At 31.9% G+C, this 16,228-nt stretch overlaps 2 protein-coding genes and 1 long non-coding RNA gene across 3 annotated transcripts; 2 read left to right on the plus strand and 1 right to left on the minus strand.

The window, feature by feature from the left end:
* On the plus strand, nucleotides 1-3,315 carry LOC111921021 (ABC transporter B family member 29, chloroplastic). Its single transcript, XM_023916588.3, has 10 exons — nucleotides 1-840; nucleotides 950-1,036; nucleotides 1,129-1,236; nucleotides 1,324-1,581; nucleotides 1,869-1,952; nucleotides 2,036-2,258; nucleotides 2,335-2,420; nucleotides 2,511-2,698; nucleotides 2,822-2,951; nucleotides 3,073-3,315. Exons 1-10 carry the CDS (start codon nucleotides 283-285, stop codon nucleotides 3,223-3,225), a joined length of 1,875 nt encoding a protein of 624 aa, XP_023772356.1. The 5' UTR covers nucleotides 1-282; the 3' UTR covers nucleotides 3,226-3,315.
* A 4,655-nt stretch (nucleotides 3,316-7,970) lies between these two features.
* LOC128126138 (uncharacterized) lies at nucleotides 7,971-8,387 on the minus strand. The gene has a single exon (XM_052763886.1). It carries the CDS (start codon nucleotides 8,385-8,387, stop codon nucleotides 7,971-7,973), a length of 417 nt encoding a protein of 138 aa, XP_052619846.1.
* A 4,036-nt stretch (nucleotides 8,388-12,423) lies between these two features.
* LOC122198159 (uncharacterized) lies at nucleotides 12,424-15,411 on the plus strand. The gene is made up of 3 exons (XR_006192036.1): nucleotides 12,424-12,549; nucleotides 13,042-13,133; nucleotides 14,931-15,411. It is a non-coding gene; the product is annotated as an uncharacterized LOC122198159 (long non-coding RNA).
* Nucleotides 15,412-16,228: the final 817 nt, after the last annotated feature.

Genomic DNA, 16,228 nt, shown 5'->3' on the forward strand with positions numbered 1-16,228 from the left:
ACCTATTGTTCTTTTCTCCCCTCTGCCTCTCTCTTATCAACACCGCTCCTTTCAAATGCCAAAGAATGAATGACACAAATAAATCTTATACTGCGTCTAAACTAATAATTTTTTGTATCGTGAAGTTGAAGTAGTAGCACACTATATAGGATTAAGGAAATATTGTTATTTCTTTGAGGCTTTAAAATGATCTAAAAACTAGATATTCGGAAAATAAAGTAACATCCGTTACTTTTAGCAGTTTTCCGGCGGGAACACCCAAACCGTTTTTAGTCTTTGCCGATGATTCTTCTAATTCCACCATCATCTTCGTTGCTCAAATTCAAACAGAGAGAATTGAATCGATTAAATTTGATCAGTACCCGCAAATCACCCTTTACGAACCGTGATCATCTTAAACCCTTCAAATTCAATTCTATATCTTGTTCACTCAAGCTCCCTACTTCACTCGATTCGGTTAAGCCCTACGTCCAATCGGAATGGAAAACGATTGTCAAGGGTTGGATATGCAGCGCCGTTTCGGTTTATTCGTTATCGACCATCGTACCCAAAGTAGGGAAATTCTCTGCCGTGATGAATGTCGAAGGTTTGAGGCAGGAGGGTGTGCTGATTGGGGTTTTGTTTTTGGTTCGGTTGATTTCTAATTACTTGCAGCAGTCTTTACTTTGGGAGGCGTCGCTTCGGTCGGTGTATAAGATGAGGGTTTATGTGTTTGAGAGGGTTTTGCAGAGAGATTTAGGGTTCTTTGAAGGTGGTTCTGGGAAGTCAGTGGGAGATGTTGCTTACAGGATTACTGCCGAGGCTTCAGATGTAGCTGATACCATCTACGCTCTATTGAATGTCAGTATTTCTTTTCTATTTCTTGATATTTATGCGATTGTGTGCTCGACTGCTTTCTCCATTTTTGAAAGTGTACTCTTTTCTTCTTCTTGTTGTTTCTGTATTGTAGACCATTGTACCCAGTACACTGCAGCTATTAGCAATGGCAACTCAGATGCTGGTTATTAGCCCTGTTTTGTCCTTAGTTTCTGCCTTGGTAAGTAAAACTGCAAAAGATTCTCTTTGTTTGTTGTTACAGTATCACCTAATTTGCAAAATGAAATTGAAGGTTGTTTGAAATGTTTGAAGGTGATACCATTGATGGCCTTTGTAAATGCCTATTTTGGTGAAGAGCTTCGCGAAACATCAAATAAAGCAAATTTCAGCATTGCTGCTATCTCGGCTTATCTGAATGAGGTATGCTTTTCATGGAGTCAAGTAACTACTACTACTTTATCTGATATAAATATATGTATGGTAATTCTAAATATTGATTTGGTTTAGGTACTCCCATCAATCCTCTTTGTGAAGGCAAACAATGCAGAACACAATGAGTGTATGAGGTTCAAGAAACTTGCTAATGCTGACCTATATGAACGTTTAAATAAGAAGAGAATAAAGGCCTTGATTCCTCATATTGTACAAGTAACGTTTTGTGGGGCTCTACTTCTGATTTTTGTTGGCTCATTGGTGACCTCAAGTGATTTGTCTAATGTGGTTTCGTTCATAACATCATTGGTTTTATTGATTGAGCCAATTCAGGTTCTTCTCTTACCTTTTTCTTATTTCATATTCATACTTTACTTCCATTATGATTTATGATGCTTACATATTTACTTATTTACAATGCTACTCATCTGTGGAATATAAATCGATTTTAGATTGTATGAAGAAATCATTATCCAGGAACCCCATTCAACTTCTATTTGCAATTTGAACACAACTTCTGTCTTTATGGTGCTAATAATTCTCTTTATTATAATGGAGAATTCAGCCTTGAGGAGTTTGTCTAAAAAAATTATGAGTCTGAGTTTAAGAAAACCATGCAGGATGTGGGAAAAGCATACAATGAGCTAAAACAAGGAGAGCCTGCCATTGAACGCTTGTTTCAGCTATCGAGTTTTAAGCCCAAGGTAAGTCTTGAGCTTTATGAGCTTGAATTATTAATTACATAAATTTACAAACAATCTTATATGACATGTGATGTGCATAATAGGTTATTGAGGACATAAATGAAGTTGATTTAGAGTCTGTTGCAGGAGAGATAAAATTCAATGAAGTCTCATTCAGATATGGTGATAATCTGAATATGCCTCTCATATTGAACAAGTTGGATCTTCATATCAAAGCTGGAGAAACCGTTGCTCTTGTTGGGCCTTCAGGAGGAGGAAAGACAACCCTTGTAAAGTTGCTTCTTCGCCTCTATGATCCTCTATGTGGTAAAAATCAAAAACCCTCTAAAAACTCGTTAATTTTTTTTAGTTATTATTAATGGTGAAATATTGTTGATTATAGGTCGTATTCTCATTGATAACCATGACATTCGAAAGATCTCTTTGGGAAGTTTAAGGACACATGTTGGTTTGGTCACTCAGGACACTGTAAGTACCAGAAAATTAAATTTTAATTATATTTGTGCAAAATGACTATAAAAATTGTTACTATATAACAAATGAATTGGTATCTATCAGACACTGTTTTCAGGGACAATTGCGGAAAATATTGGGTATAGAGATTTGATGAGTAAAATCGATATGGAAAGAGTGAAGAATGCAGCAGAAATTGCAAATGCAGATGAGTTCATTGAAACACTCTCTCAAGGATATGCAACAAATATCGGGCCTAGAGGCTCACTTTTGAGTGGAGGCCAAAGGCAAAGGTAAGTAGGAAATAGCAACCTACTTTCATTTCTTTTTTACTTTGAAAAATCTACAATTGGTTGAAGTGAAAATAAGATGCTATGAATATAATAAGCAAATGAATGAATAAATTTGAAATGCAGAGTAGCTATTGCTCGGGGTCTGTATCAGAATCCTTCTATTCTTGTTCTTGATGAAGCAACTTCTGGTTTGGATACGAGGTCAGAGATGTTGGTGAGACAAGCATTGCAGAGATTAATGAAAACTCGTACTGTAAGTCTATGCAAATAAGTGATGTCTTGATAAATGACTTAATGGGACTTTTTGTATTAAGTAAATATATATAGATAGGTGAATGATTGGTGGTGTGTATGATCATGATGTATGTGTGTAGGTGATTGTGATTGCTCATCGTTTGGAAACTGTTTTAATGGCGGAACGTGTTTTTTCTGTAAAAGAGGGAAAAGTGGAGGAGATATCTCGTTCATCTCTAATGGTTGGTCTTGGTCAGCATGATTCCTTGGCATCAACTGGGCTTTTGATATGAGGAATATGTGTGTGGTAACCAAAGTGTATAACTTTTTTGTGTATATATTTTATTCTTCATTTTGTATTTATAAGAAGTTACTTTCAAATATCATTCCTATTAACTTCACGGAAAACGTTTTTAGGAGTATATTATGAGCTAAGGGTTATAACTGAGTCGAACCAACTCGTGAGATAACCGTGACCGACTTGAAAATTACTCGAAATCGACTTGGTTCGAGTCGAGCTCGAGCTACGTTAGTATATTTTCGAGCCAAGCTCAAAGTATTGGAATGCTTGGTGCTATACACCCTCTTCACCCACATTATTTTAGATAGGGTGCAGTTTAGGAAATCAACAAATGAAGAGAATCTTATTAGTGCAAGGGATTAATGGCATTTTAGGCATTTTATATTATTAAATTTGTTATGACATATTATAAGAGGGTAGTTGGATAGGGAGTGAGAAATCAAACTCCCACCAAACACGATTTTTGAAAATGAAACCCCTACCAAAAACTGAGTTCTAAAAATCAAAACCTCATCAACTCCATCAGAATTGTGATTTTACTTTGGTTGGGGAATCAAAATCCAGAAGAAAAAGGTTTACAAGGAACGACGTTCTCCAAGGTTTTTGATTTGACGGTCCTTATGTTGGAGTTTTCTAGAGGAGATGAGTGGCGATCTAGCGGGGGAAGAAAAATATAACACCCGTCATATGGGCCTATTTGAAATAGTGATTAATAAAATCTTTCATAATAATTTCAAAGTTTTAGTTTGTGGAAAAACGATCCCAAAGTTTAATTCAAATATTTTACATGGTTCAAACGCGGATAACGATCCCAATTAAAATTTCCAAACATTTAGTGGTTTAATGAAAACATTTCTTTTGAGAGTGCCACAATAGATATCAAAACAAGGTTTGAGAAAACATTACAAACCAAAGGTCTTTTAGATATTCAAAGCTTATGAGTCTCGTAAGTTTCTGACAACATCTATATACTAACCTACAAAATTATTATCAACAAGTGGGTTAGGTTATATGGAGCCTAGTGAGTACGATCCCAGGGTTAGACATTATGGACATTGTATGAATGAACACTTTAGTTCATACACCAATGTATAAACTCGTACCTTCTCAAAATAACAAAATCAGCATCTAAAGTTAGCTTAAGGGTAAAATATTACATAAGTCACAATACATTGTCATTTATGACAAGTCTCATATAACTCTACAAGTGAATAAACAATACAACGTAAATGTGCATCAAATAAAAGCTTCTCACTAATCCGAACTCAAACAAGATCATATAGATCCAATAATTACTCATATGAGTTACAAAACACCCGGAAACGATTATCTGATCAATAATAAAGTGTAAAAAACTTGATACTTTTCCAAATATATAGTTTCAAGAAGAAACGGCCTGAATGGTTGATGCAATGCATTCAACTATCACAACCCAAGTCTATCTCAAAGTCAAACTCACAACAATCGTTGGATGCGAAAAACTCATGACATACTAACAACTTTTGTACTCACATCCGGCAACAAAATAATGATGGACGAGTGTGAAGAACACACAACAATTGAAATTGCTGAGTCGCCATCACACCCACAACAAGGCACTAGGGTCATTCAACTTAGGCCACACGAGGGGTAGCGACCCTTTACTCGTGTATGTGAGGATTATATAGAAATCTACTCACAAACAACAACTATCCATTGGGTACCCGGGACCACAAAGTTACATTCATCCTAGTATGATATGCATGTATGCAACAAGTAAGATGCCAAAATCTCTTTTATCAAAATAAGAACTTTTAGATTTGTATCAACCAAAAGCATTTTTGAAAATATAATTTCATGACTATACAAATAATCCCATATGGGCAACTAGCAATCAAGTATATGTTAGATAGTTTCAAAACACAAAACCAATAATAAGGGATATGCACTCCCAGTAACTCATAATGAAAACCAAAAAGGGCAATTGTATTTATAATACTAAAGGATAAGTTTAACCCCCCCCCCCCCCCCCCCTGCGTGCGCGCGCGTCCCCAAAAAAATCAATTTCTCAAAACATGTCCTTCATTCAAAAAGGATGTCCCCGAATAATAAACTATCATAACGAGAAAACGAATCATATATTTCCAAATAATATACATACGTATAACATAGCACAAAAAAGAGAAACAAAAGTAGGATACTTATTGTGGGGACAAGTGTTCCAAGGTAAGTGTACTCACCTTAAGTCATAAGCTTGCAACAGTAACACATAAATATAACGGGTTACTATTCATCCCTGCATTTTAATGATATTAATAAAATATTATTTCTATGAAGAACTTGTGAGTTTGTAAACCCATTACTTTTAGGAAAAACATTATTTTATTAATAAAATATACGATATATGTATTTGATAAGGGTGATTCTAAATGCACGAACCAGATTCCAAATACACGAAACAATTGATTGAGTTGATATATGTCAGTTAAGAATTGATATTTTTTATATTAAAATATATATTAAAGTGTACTTGGGCAACGACCGTTATTGTAAATTAATAAAGATGTTACTTTTCAAATTTATATTAAATGTCCTTGTGCTTATTCTGATTTTTAGATTAAACCTTATACTTTACAACTTTAGTTTATATATATATATATATATATATATATATATATATATATATATATATATATATATATATATATATATATATATATTAGAAACATCAGAATCGCACATATATAAGTTTGCTAAATCAAAAAAAACATTTTTTTTATTTATAGAGATCTTAATAATTATAAACAACAAAACATAAACTTGATTTTATTAATTATCAGATATTATAACTGTAGAATTGTTACAATTACCGTGTGTTGCAAATGGAGAAATGTAGGAATTCAGGCGAGCAGCATAAACAATTTCCCATCTAGCAGACTGTGATGATCTTTTGTGACGCCAAAGTGGCAAAATAGTAGGCATTAGATATGCTTCATGTAAATCAACCTTCACATTATGATCACCTCTAACAAGAGCAATAACAACAGCTCTATGAGTTGAGATGTCTTGGGGACAAAGCCATAGTGGAAAACATGTTGATGGACTATCTTAGCTTACAAAAAATAACTATTACACTATACTTGTTAGCAATGAGAAAGCTAGTAACCGACATAATCAACCAACGATCTTTTGGTGCGAAACATGATCCATTGAAATTCAATGAGTGATGTTGGTGTTTAAATCGAAATAAAAAATCTATGCGTACTCAGTTGGGTGTGCTAACAACTCATTCTGTAAATCTAAGCGGATTTGACGCTGATTATCTTCACACTAACCGAGACATGCAGTTATTGCACGAAATCCACAATTTCCATCTCCCCTCATGTTTTGTATGTTTGTGACATATGGATGAAATTCATACGAAATTTCATTCATAAGTGGATCTGAATTATACATTACTGGTTCTTGGTTGAAGTACGAGTTATGCATCGATTGTTCCTGATTAAAAGTTGAGTTGAACATTGGAGGTTCTCGGAACGAGTAAGTACTGTGCCTATCCGGTTCCTGGTTTAGATCAAACAAATTAGACCGCAAATAATCAGGCGTATAAGTAGAAATGCTACGTCGAGACGGATACTGAGTTGGTGGCGCTTGAGTCGGTTGATCTTGAGGTGGTGGATCTTGAGTTGGTGGGTCCTGGTTTAAATCAATATGGTTTTTCTTGAAAAGTTTCTTCTTTAAGGAGGGGCGCCCACGAGTATTTTTGTGAGTAGCAAGTTCAAAAACTGAAGTTGTTGACGGCGTGATTAAGTTTAGTAACTTCCTTGCTAAACTTAACTTAACAGGTCTTGATTGTTTTTCGTAATGAGCATTAAACATATTTACCTCAACTGTACAACCCAAATTGTCATCTTCTAACGATTTGCATTCTAATAAATCAAGTTTCTTCCAAAACTTATCGACTGAATGAAGCAGTACATAATGACCTTTTTTTTAACAAATATAGCTTGTTCTGCGCACATGGCAGCCCGTAACTTGTATGTACTTGACATCCACAATTTTCATAAACAAATCCAAATTCTTTGGACCGCTCATATTCTTTGAAAATGATATCAAGTGCATAAATTGAAACGAAACGACACAATGGTTTTAGATATGGTATTTCGTAGTACTGATGTACAATCAAAATTTTGTTATGCGCAAGACTCGCTTTTATACCTGTGTATTGTGACTCAACAACATCAGCAATATGCTTCAATGATTAGGCGATCGCGATGTTTCGACGTATCTTTTTAACTTGGCATGTTGACTTTCAGCTCTATTAGTTGTGTGGTTGCCAAAGTTAAGAAACTTATCGGTCCATACAGACACAAACTTTTCTTTGTGTGGTGTCAACCATGTTTTGTTTAGATAAGAAAATGCATCTGAAATAAATAAACAAATTTCAGTTGATGTAATGAATCATAACATATTATTATTCGTAAATTTTTCAACTGGTGCCAAATTCTTGTTGTATGCTTCCTTTGTTTTAGAGTTAACCAACCTCGTCCTTGACGTATAAAGAACATCCCAACATGATTTGCATTTCTTCATGATATTGTTATTTATATGCCATCTGCAAAGTAATCCTTTAGCATCTGGAAATATAATAACATATGCGTTCATGAGAGCCATTTGTCTATCAGTCACAATAACACTTGGCAACATACATCCTTCCATTACCGATTTTAGACAGTCTAAAGCCCAAACATAGTTGGACTATTTTTCTTCATGCATGTACACAAATGCAATGGAAAATGTCATATTTGTTGGAGTTACACCAACAATCTCCAATAGAGGCATCCCGTACTTGTTTGTCTTATATGTTGCATCCATTAACAAGACATGTGGAAATGCACGCCATATTTCTAATGATCTTGGATGAGTAAAGAATAAATCTTCTAACTTATTTGTCAAAACATTTGCACGACTATAATAAACATATCCATTTTGATCTAGAAATTCCATAACACCTTGCATTTGAGTTTTACCTTCTCTCTCCCTACGTCGAAGTTTTTCGTTTGCATTGTAGATAGTTTTGATAGTAGATATATTTTTCGGATTTAGGTTTTTTAGTGCAGATAATATATCTTTTGGTTTGACATTTTTTTCAACAAATCTTCCACTATTTGACATTCATATTCAGTTAGCCGTTGTGGATAAGGATGACCTACTAAATATAATGACGGCTCATGGTTATGAAATTCACATATCATTTTTATCTTCCAAGAATTATCTACCGGCGAATATTTACCCTGTAGGCTAAATGGGCAATTTTTTTTGTCCCTGTTTTTTTTTTGGAGATTTGTGTACTTTTGTATGTACCTCAACGGTCACATTGAAATACAACATTAAAGTTACGTTTAGAATTTTTTATGATGATGACATAACCTAAAGTATTGCCATATTTTGCACCCAATTCATCAATTCTTGATGAGAATTGAACACCTGACAATTATATTATTATCAATAGCTAACAAATCCACTCGATGCTTACATTACTGTAACAACATACTAATGAATTTATACCTTATCTGTTTTGAATGGTGATGTGTCATCGAAGAAATAAACGACTTTCATTCAAACTTTCATTTTCATCTGCTTCATTTGTGTCCACTGAATGAATATCTGTTTCGAATGGCGATGTATCGTCGAAAAAATAGTTACTTTCATTGAAGCTATTATTTTCATCTACTTCATTTGTCTCCATTGGATGAATATCATCTCTCTAAACATAACAAAGAGAAAGACATACATTTAATAATAATAATAATAATAATAATAATAATAATAATAATAATAATAATAATAATAATAATAATAAAGGTTAAGTACAAATACCTCATAATATGTGTCACCCATCCATTCTTCCCAACTTGTCATTTAATAAAATTTGTATTTATAACAAATATGATATGTTTGCTTTTAATGAAAGTTACTTTCAAAATGACATTGCAAGTCGCTTTCAGTTTAACATATAAGAAATACCAGTCCTCTCTCTCTCTCTCTCTCTCTATATATATATATATATATATATATATATATATATATATATATATATATATATATATATATATATATATATATATATATATATATATATAAAGAAATTGTAACCAAATTTTCATTTTTATCCCTTCTATTTTTGTTATTGTTTCATAGTTTATATTTCTTATTTAACAAATTAACTTTTTTCTATTAATATTTAATAATATTCATTATTACTCTTCCTCTAAATGTATTCATGAGATCATTTTAATTATACAACTTTTATGAATAAATAATATGTTTCTATTTGTTAGTTTTCAAAATTAATAAAGTTTTAAGGGTTTAAGATTTAAATTAATAAAATCTAGGGTCTTTTCTAAAACTTCAACGTAAACTGGGGGTATAAAATTATAATATTACATTTTATGGATAGAATGATTGGCACACATATTAATACGATAATTGAAATGATATGTCAGTTGCTATTCGTAAACTGGGGTTATATGTCATGAAGATGGAACATTTTAATAAAGTTATAAACTGGTCGATCGTTAATATGAATTTTGAAAATAATAAAATATATTATTTTCATTAAATATCCTTACATTTATATTTGATTTTCAAATCAAACCTTATATTCTGCCGCCTCGCCCGGGGTGTAACAATTGTAGAGCGTAAAAATAATTGACATGTTACTAATACATTATAATAGAACCCTTATCAACATTTGACGATAATAATAGTTCATTAGTCGGTTCGTACTTGGCGGGTTACTAAAAATTATTGTTATAAGTTGTAGGGCGTAAAAATAATTGACAAGTTACTAAAAATTCTCTTTGGATGATACAAACTTCATATTAATGAACATGAGAATCGGCGCAATTGTTGTAGCTCGTCAATAATAACTCTTTATAACACGGAAATGTGAGCTAACCTATCCCATAAGCCCCTAGAGTTAACTTGTCTTTGACATTTTAACCAAGCCTAACAGATAAAACAAGATTTATGGTTGTGTTTTAACGACAGATTAATGTGTTTTGCTAATTATTAAGAACTCAAATTTATTAGAAAAAATGACACTCTGTATTTGGAATTCTAACGGGATCTTAATGAGGAGTTACTTATTAAGAACATAAATATATATTTATATATATATATATATATATATATATATATATATATATATATATATATATATATATATATTTCAAATCAATAATTAAGTATTAGAGTGTAATATAAATATTAGAAAAAAAATGTATCATTTAAAACTTACATCTAAACTGAACTGAAGGGAGTAAAATAAAAAAACATAAAGGAAATTGAAATTCTTCATTTGGATGATGGGATGGGGACTTTGTTGTTCCCAAATTTAATATCTAATGATCACGTAAATCCCATCAAATTGATTGAGGTTTACTTAAAGTCAAAGTGGTTTTAAATTAGGTATCTTTAGATTCGCCTTAAAAACCATGAAGAAGTAGAATCGTTAGTTGGATACGCGAAATAAGGAAATAAAATATGTTACCGTTGCCCACATAAACCGCCTTTAGAAACCTACACTACATATATCAGTAATCAATCTGAATCTGCACTCCCTTCGATCGTTCTTCTCCAACAGCATTAGCAAGCTACCTATGATAAGTCTCTTCAAGTACCCATGTATGTCTGTATTTTGCATATTTTAATTTTCTCTTATGTCGATTGTCTTGTTCTTGATTCTTCTTTGACAGATTTTTTCCGAGGGTTTTCATTTTGAAAGGCTAACAGTTTCTTATACAATTTTTTCCTACTTGAAAATTGGGGGGTTTTCCACTTCTTGGTTATCGATCAGTTTCTTGTTTTTCATCATGTTCTTCATTTTATACATAGGTAATCTTTTGAATCTTTTGGTTTTGTTTATTTGAAATAGTTTTTGATAGTCGATTGATCCTGCTCTTTAATCTTCTTAAGTTCATTGTTTGGGTTTCTTGGTCAATCATTAAGAACAAGAAGATAGAATGAATCAGAATAAATTTTTTGAGGGTTTTCCCCTTCTATCGTAGGGAGGGTTTGATGAATATTTCTGACATAGTTGAGAGATTTGTCTTGTTTCGTAATGCTTTGTTAGATGGGTTATCTGTTCCGTGTAAATATATTATTTTTTGAATTTGTTCATCTACAAACGTGTTTTCTTTCTGGGTTTCTCTAGATGAGCAATTCCAAGTTATTTTTATGTGCTTTGTTGTAGGAGTAGAAATAAAGGGATGTCACATATATAACAGTTATTTTTCTTCAATGATATTGGTTCAGTGATTATCTCCACTAACCTGTTTATTTTGTGGATATTATATATACCTTACAGGAGACAGATTGGAGGCTGACTAATGATGATGATTTTGAAGTGTCTTTGTTTCTATAAAGGTCTTTATGTGCATGTTTTCTCTCTTTTATTGCAGTGTAATGATTCTGTTCTTGAAATCTGAGATTATTAACAACCTTTTGATTGTGAATCTTAAGATCATCTCATTCAGTCATATTTCGTCTCTATTTTTACATGTTTCAGATTTTGATTATCTGTTTATAACAGTGTGTAATGAAGTCTAAATTATTAACTACTGATTTGAACTTAAGTTCACTTTCTTTTCCCTTATTATGCAAGCTTTTGTGTGGTGACCTTTTTATAGTTTCCAGTTAAATGTTTTTCCTTTTCGAGTTCTTTCTGTGTTGCTCATATATGTTTGTAGACTATTTTCATGTGTTTAGGTTATTAATTATCTTTATTTTGTTGGCTTAGCTTTTAATGTATTCTGTTGTTGTTTAAAAGATAAAGGGACATCAGTGTCACTTGTAGCTTTTACTAGTTTCCAGTTTAATGCTTATATGAATCATGAGTAGTGTGATCAGGAATTTCTTTCTTTGATGCTATGGTTTTTTTTTTTTCCAACTGTTTGTGTGTTCTACACTATTTAATTAGTACCATATTCATGCTATGGAATGTATATTTAGTGTTTCTTTTTGGCTTAATGGGTTAAGCACTTAATCTGGAGAGCTATACATGACTGTTTCTATTTTGAATCTTATGATGACGAAATGTTTTTTACTCATATTTAGTTCTCATCAAGTCTTCATTCAGACCCTCGATTCATAGCAGTGTGTGTAGATTGTTAGCCTTTTGAATTTTAATATTAAGAGCATCTCATTCTTTTTCTACAGTTCCTATGGTGGCAACAAATGCATGTATGGATCCAAAGATCCAAACATTCTGTGCTTGAAATCTATATCATCAACCTTTTGATTGTAAATCTAAAGTGTGAACTCTTGCACAGTGGTAAATTTCATTTTAGCTGGTTTGTCTTTTCTTTTTTCACCTAGGCATCCTATCTATTTATTCATTGCAGACTAGTGAACTTCCATCATTATGTTTTTGAAATCTTGATTGTTAAACTTTTAATTTTGAATCTGAGCTTTTTATTACAATATTACTATTGTAGCACTTACTTAATGCACACATATTTACACTGATTTGGTTCTTGTCAACTCATACATGATGTTAAATTGCAACTGAGATATCCGTTAAATCCATGTAAAATGATTATTTTGCCCACATTTTTGTATTTTTACTAATTCTTCTGTACATGAACTCACAACAATGAACGTTGAATCAAATGATCCAGACTTCCATTTTACTTCTCATGAACTGTATCGTATTTCTTATTAGGAATCAACTTGATTGATGTTAAATCAACTCTCTTAACATTTCTTTTTCCTTATTTCAACATGTTTCATGTTTTGGTCTTTTCTATGTTGCTCATATTTGCAGGAAGGACATTATGTTCAAAACAACTCGACTAATAGCCTGAATATGATGTCCCTCTTGTAGACTATTTTCATGTGTTTAGGTACCACTTTCAGGTATATATTATTCATCTTTTTATTTTGTTGGCTAAACTTTTAATTAATGTATGTATTCTGTTGTGATTTGAAAGATAAAGGGATATCAGTGTCACTTATATGAGTTTTACTTCTGTTCATAAATATTAATTCTCTGATTGTAGTTTTTATTGTAATGAGGAAAAGTTCAACTTTGTTTAACAGAGCTTTTTACATTGTTTAATTGTTTGGTGAAGCATCCTAAAAATAAGTTTAGTGAGTGAGCCTTCACCATTCTATATATAATTAAAAACAATATCATTAACCTTTTCCTTTTGATATTAATATATATTAAGATCATGTCATCTTTTTTCTACAGTTATGAATCTTAAGATCATATCAAAATTTTCTACTCATATTTAGTTATTTGAAGCTATGGATCTCTGTATGTGGATATATACCTTACAGGAGACAGATGGGAGTCTGACTAAATCTAATGATGATGCATCTTCTTTTCTATAATGGTCTTTATGTGTTTTGCTTTTTTGGGTTTCTGGTTGAAAGTTGTGGAGCACAAGCATGAGACTTCTCCTTCCATTATGGTGGGATATTTTCTCAATGTGGATGTGTCTGATTTCAGCTCTCTCTTTCTCTCTTTTATTGCAGTGTACTGATTCTCTTATTGAATCTTAAGATCATCTGAGCTTTTTATATAGGTTGCTATGATGACTAAATGCAGCTATGTTTTACTCATATTTACTTCTATTCAGACACTCGGTTCATAGCAGTGTCTGTAGATTATTCAAATTTTAGTTTTGAATCTTAAAATAGGTGGAAAAAGAAATATTAAATTAGGATTAGAACTTAAAACATATCTTCCAAAGTTAGAAGCTATTTTTTTTGTCTTCCGGAAAAAGATGTCAAAAAGACCTTTTTATATCCTTTGTCTTCTGAAAAGCAAACAGTCTTTTTCACAAATGTCTTTCCTCCCACAGACATAAGAGGTCAAAAAGACCTTTTGGCAAAAAACAAACAACCTTTTAGTTTTGAATCTTAGAATCATCTTATTCTTGTTCTACAGTTTCTATGGTGGCAACAAATGCATGTTTGTCCTTTCTTATTCACCTATTTCTCTTTCCATCATCTTCAGATGCCTGGGGTCTTTTTCTTTAGTTCATGACTTTTTTTTCCCCATTATTAACCTTTGTCCCATTTCTTTCACACATGTTTATCCTTCATTTTCTTTTAAATTAGCTTGTTTGTGTCTCATGTCAAGAGAGAGAGAGAGGGCTTATTCAAATGGCTTTACTATCCTATGTTAGTATATGTAATGAACTTTTACCATTCTATATAACTGAGAATAAATTTATGAAAGCTTAATTTATTATGAATCTTAAGATCATCTCATCTTTTTTCTGTTGTTGATATGGTGGTGCCAAATGTTTTATTCATACTTTTTCTCTGGTTGTGGAATTAGCAATTTCCCTCTTCTTTTAACCTAACTTGGGACTTGTACTCTAAATTTTTAAGAACCATTAAAATCAGTTATCTGTATGATCTCAGAGGAATCGACTACAGATTGTTAATATTGTTCATTTTACTCTGTTTGTGTGTTTTGTTTGTGTGTTTCTGCTTATAGTCTATGAATCAGGAACTGTAGGTTACATGATTATATGAATATAATGGTGTTTATGTGAATGATGATTTGTGGGTTTACTCAAAGTGTGTATAAGGAGGTGCTTTAATGACTCCTGAAAGTCATGCTTTTAGCCCATTGCCTGATTGGTATGTTGAATTTCAAGAATCTGTCTTTTTGTTTTAACTTTTTTTCTCTAATAGGTTATTTGTAAGCTTCTCATGAAGAATAATTTGAAAGGAGCAACACACTGGGGAGCACATGTTATTATGTATATAGAAAAAATGCAAGGTTGAGAGGTATTGATGTTTTTAATTATAAGAAATTTCTTTTGAATGGTAGTGTTTGATTTGAGTGATGTTTCTTATTTATGTTTATATTTGTGGTTCAAAGTTTGGTTTGGGAATATCCCTCAATAGTTGGAATTGTAGGTAGACTTTATTGTCTTTTTTGTCCCACAAAATGATAAAGTTTTAACATCAAGATAAGTTTCATAAAACCTATATAATAAGCCCATATTTTAAAAAAATTATTTTACCTCTTTTTGTTACTATTAAAGTTTTTGATTTCCATATCTGGTATTCCATCTACATATGAATTTCTCAGTATAAAGGAATGTCTATACTTTTTAAAATGTGTTTTTTTAACTCAAAAGTCTTGACAAAACTACTATAGCCGGTACGTTTCATGGCGAAAACTGTTTTTTCTTCTTTTTTTACTTCACGGAAGATGGTGTCACATTTCATTAGTAGACTTGGATGAAAGAGACACTTCTTTATCTTATGATAAATGCAATAAATGACGATGTATAACTGGGTAGTTTTTTCGTAAGACAAAGCTTTAATAAGAAATAAAACTGAAAATACAATGTTATGAAGTTATAATTGAAGGAAATGAAAGTAAGATGCTACAATACACAAGTTCAATTCATGAAAGCATTTAGCTATTTACTTGAACATTATTGTGTTTTTACAGTCCTCTTCCTTTTGATCATTGATAATACTGATAATGAATTTCTTTTTCTCTCTTTGTTTATGCATTAATATGATCTTGAATTCCAGTTTTTGTTTCTTGTTATACAACCTTAATTAATGTGGTGTGGTTTAGGGTGTTTGCTCTTTCCTCTTCCTTTTGATAATTTATAATAAATAATAATACATCAATCAGCATTGTTAGTTTCTGTGCCTCATAGTTGGTGATTTCAGATTTATTCATTGTACCTCAAGAGTCAAGAGCAATGCAATTTTTCTTAAATATTCAGGAGGACATAATGCTAGAATTTAAGGGGCACATAATGCTAGCTTTTCATTTAATTATTAAAACTAAGTGTAAGGTCTAATGTTTTGTTTTAATAAGGCTTTAGTGTAAGTATGTTAAAGTGCCTTCTTCTTGACTTTTATCTTCAACTTGGAGTAGAGGTTTATATTCTTCCTAAGTTTTGCTTTAGCTTCCGCATTGGCATAACATAATCTTGTTTTTATACACTGGCTTCTTGACTGTT

The sequence above is a fragment of the Lactuca sativa genome, chromosome 5 (genome assembly GCF_002870075.4).
Source record: "Lactuca sativa cultivar Salinas chromosome 5, Lsat_Salinas_v11, whole genome shotgun sequence".
In the NCBI taxonomy this organism is placed as follows: Eukaryota; Viridiplantae; Streptophyta; class Magnoliopsida; order Asterales; family Asteraceae; genus Lactuca; species Lactuca sativa.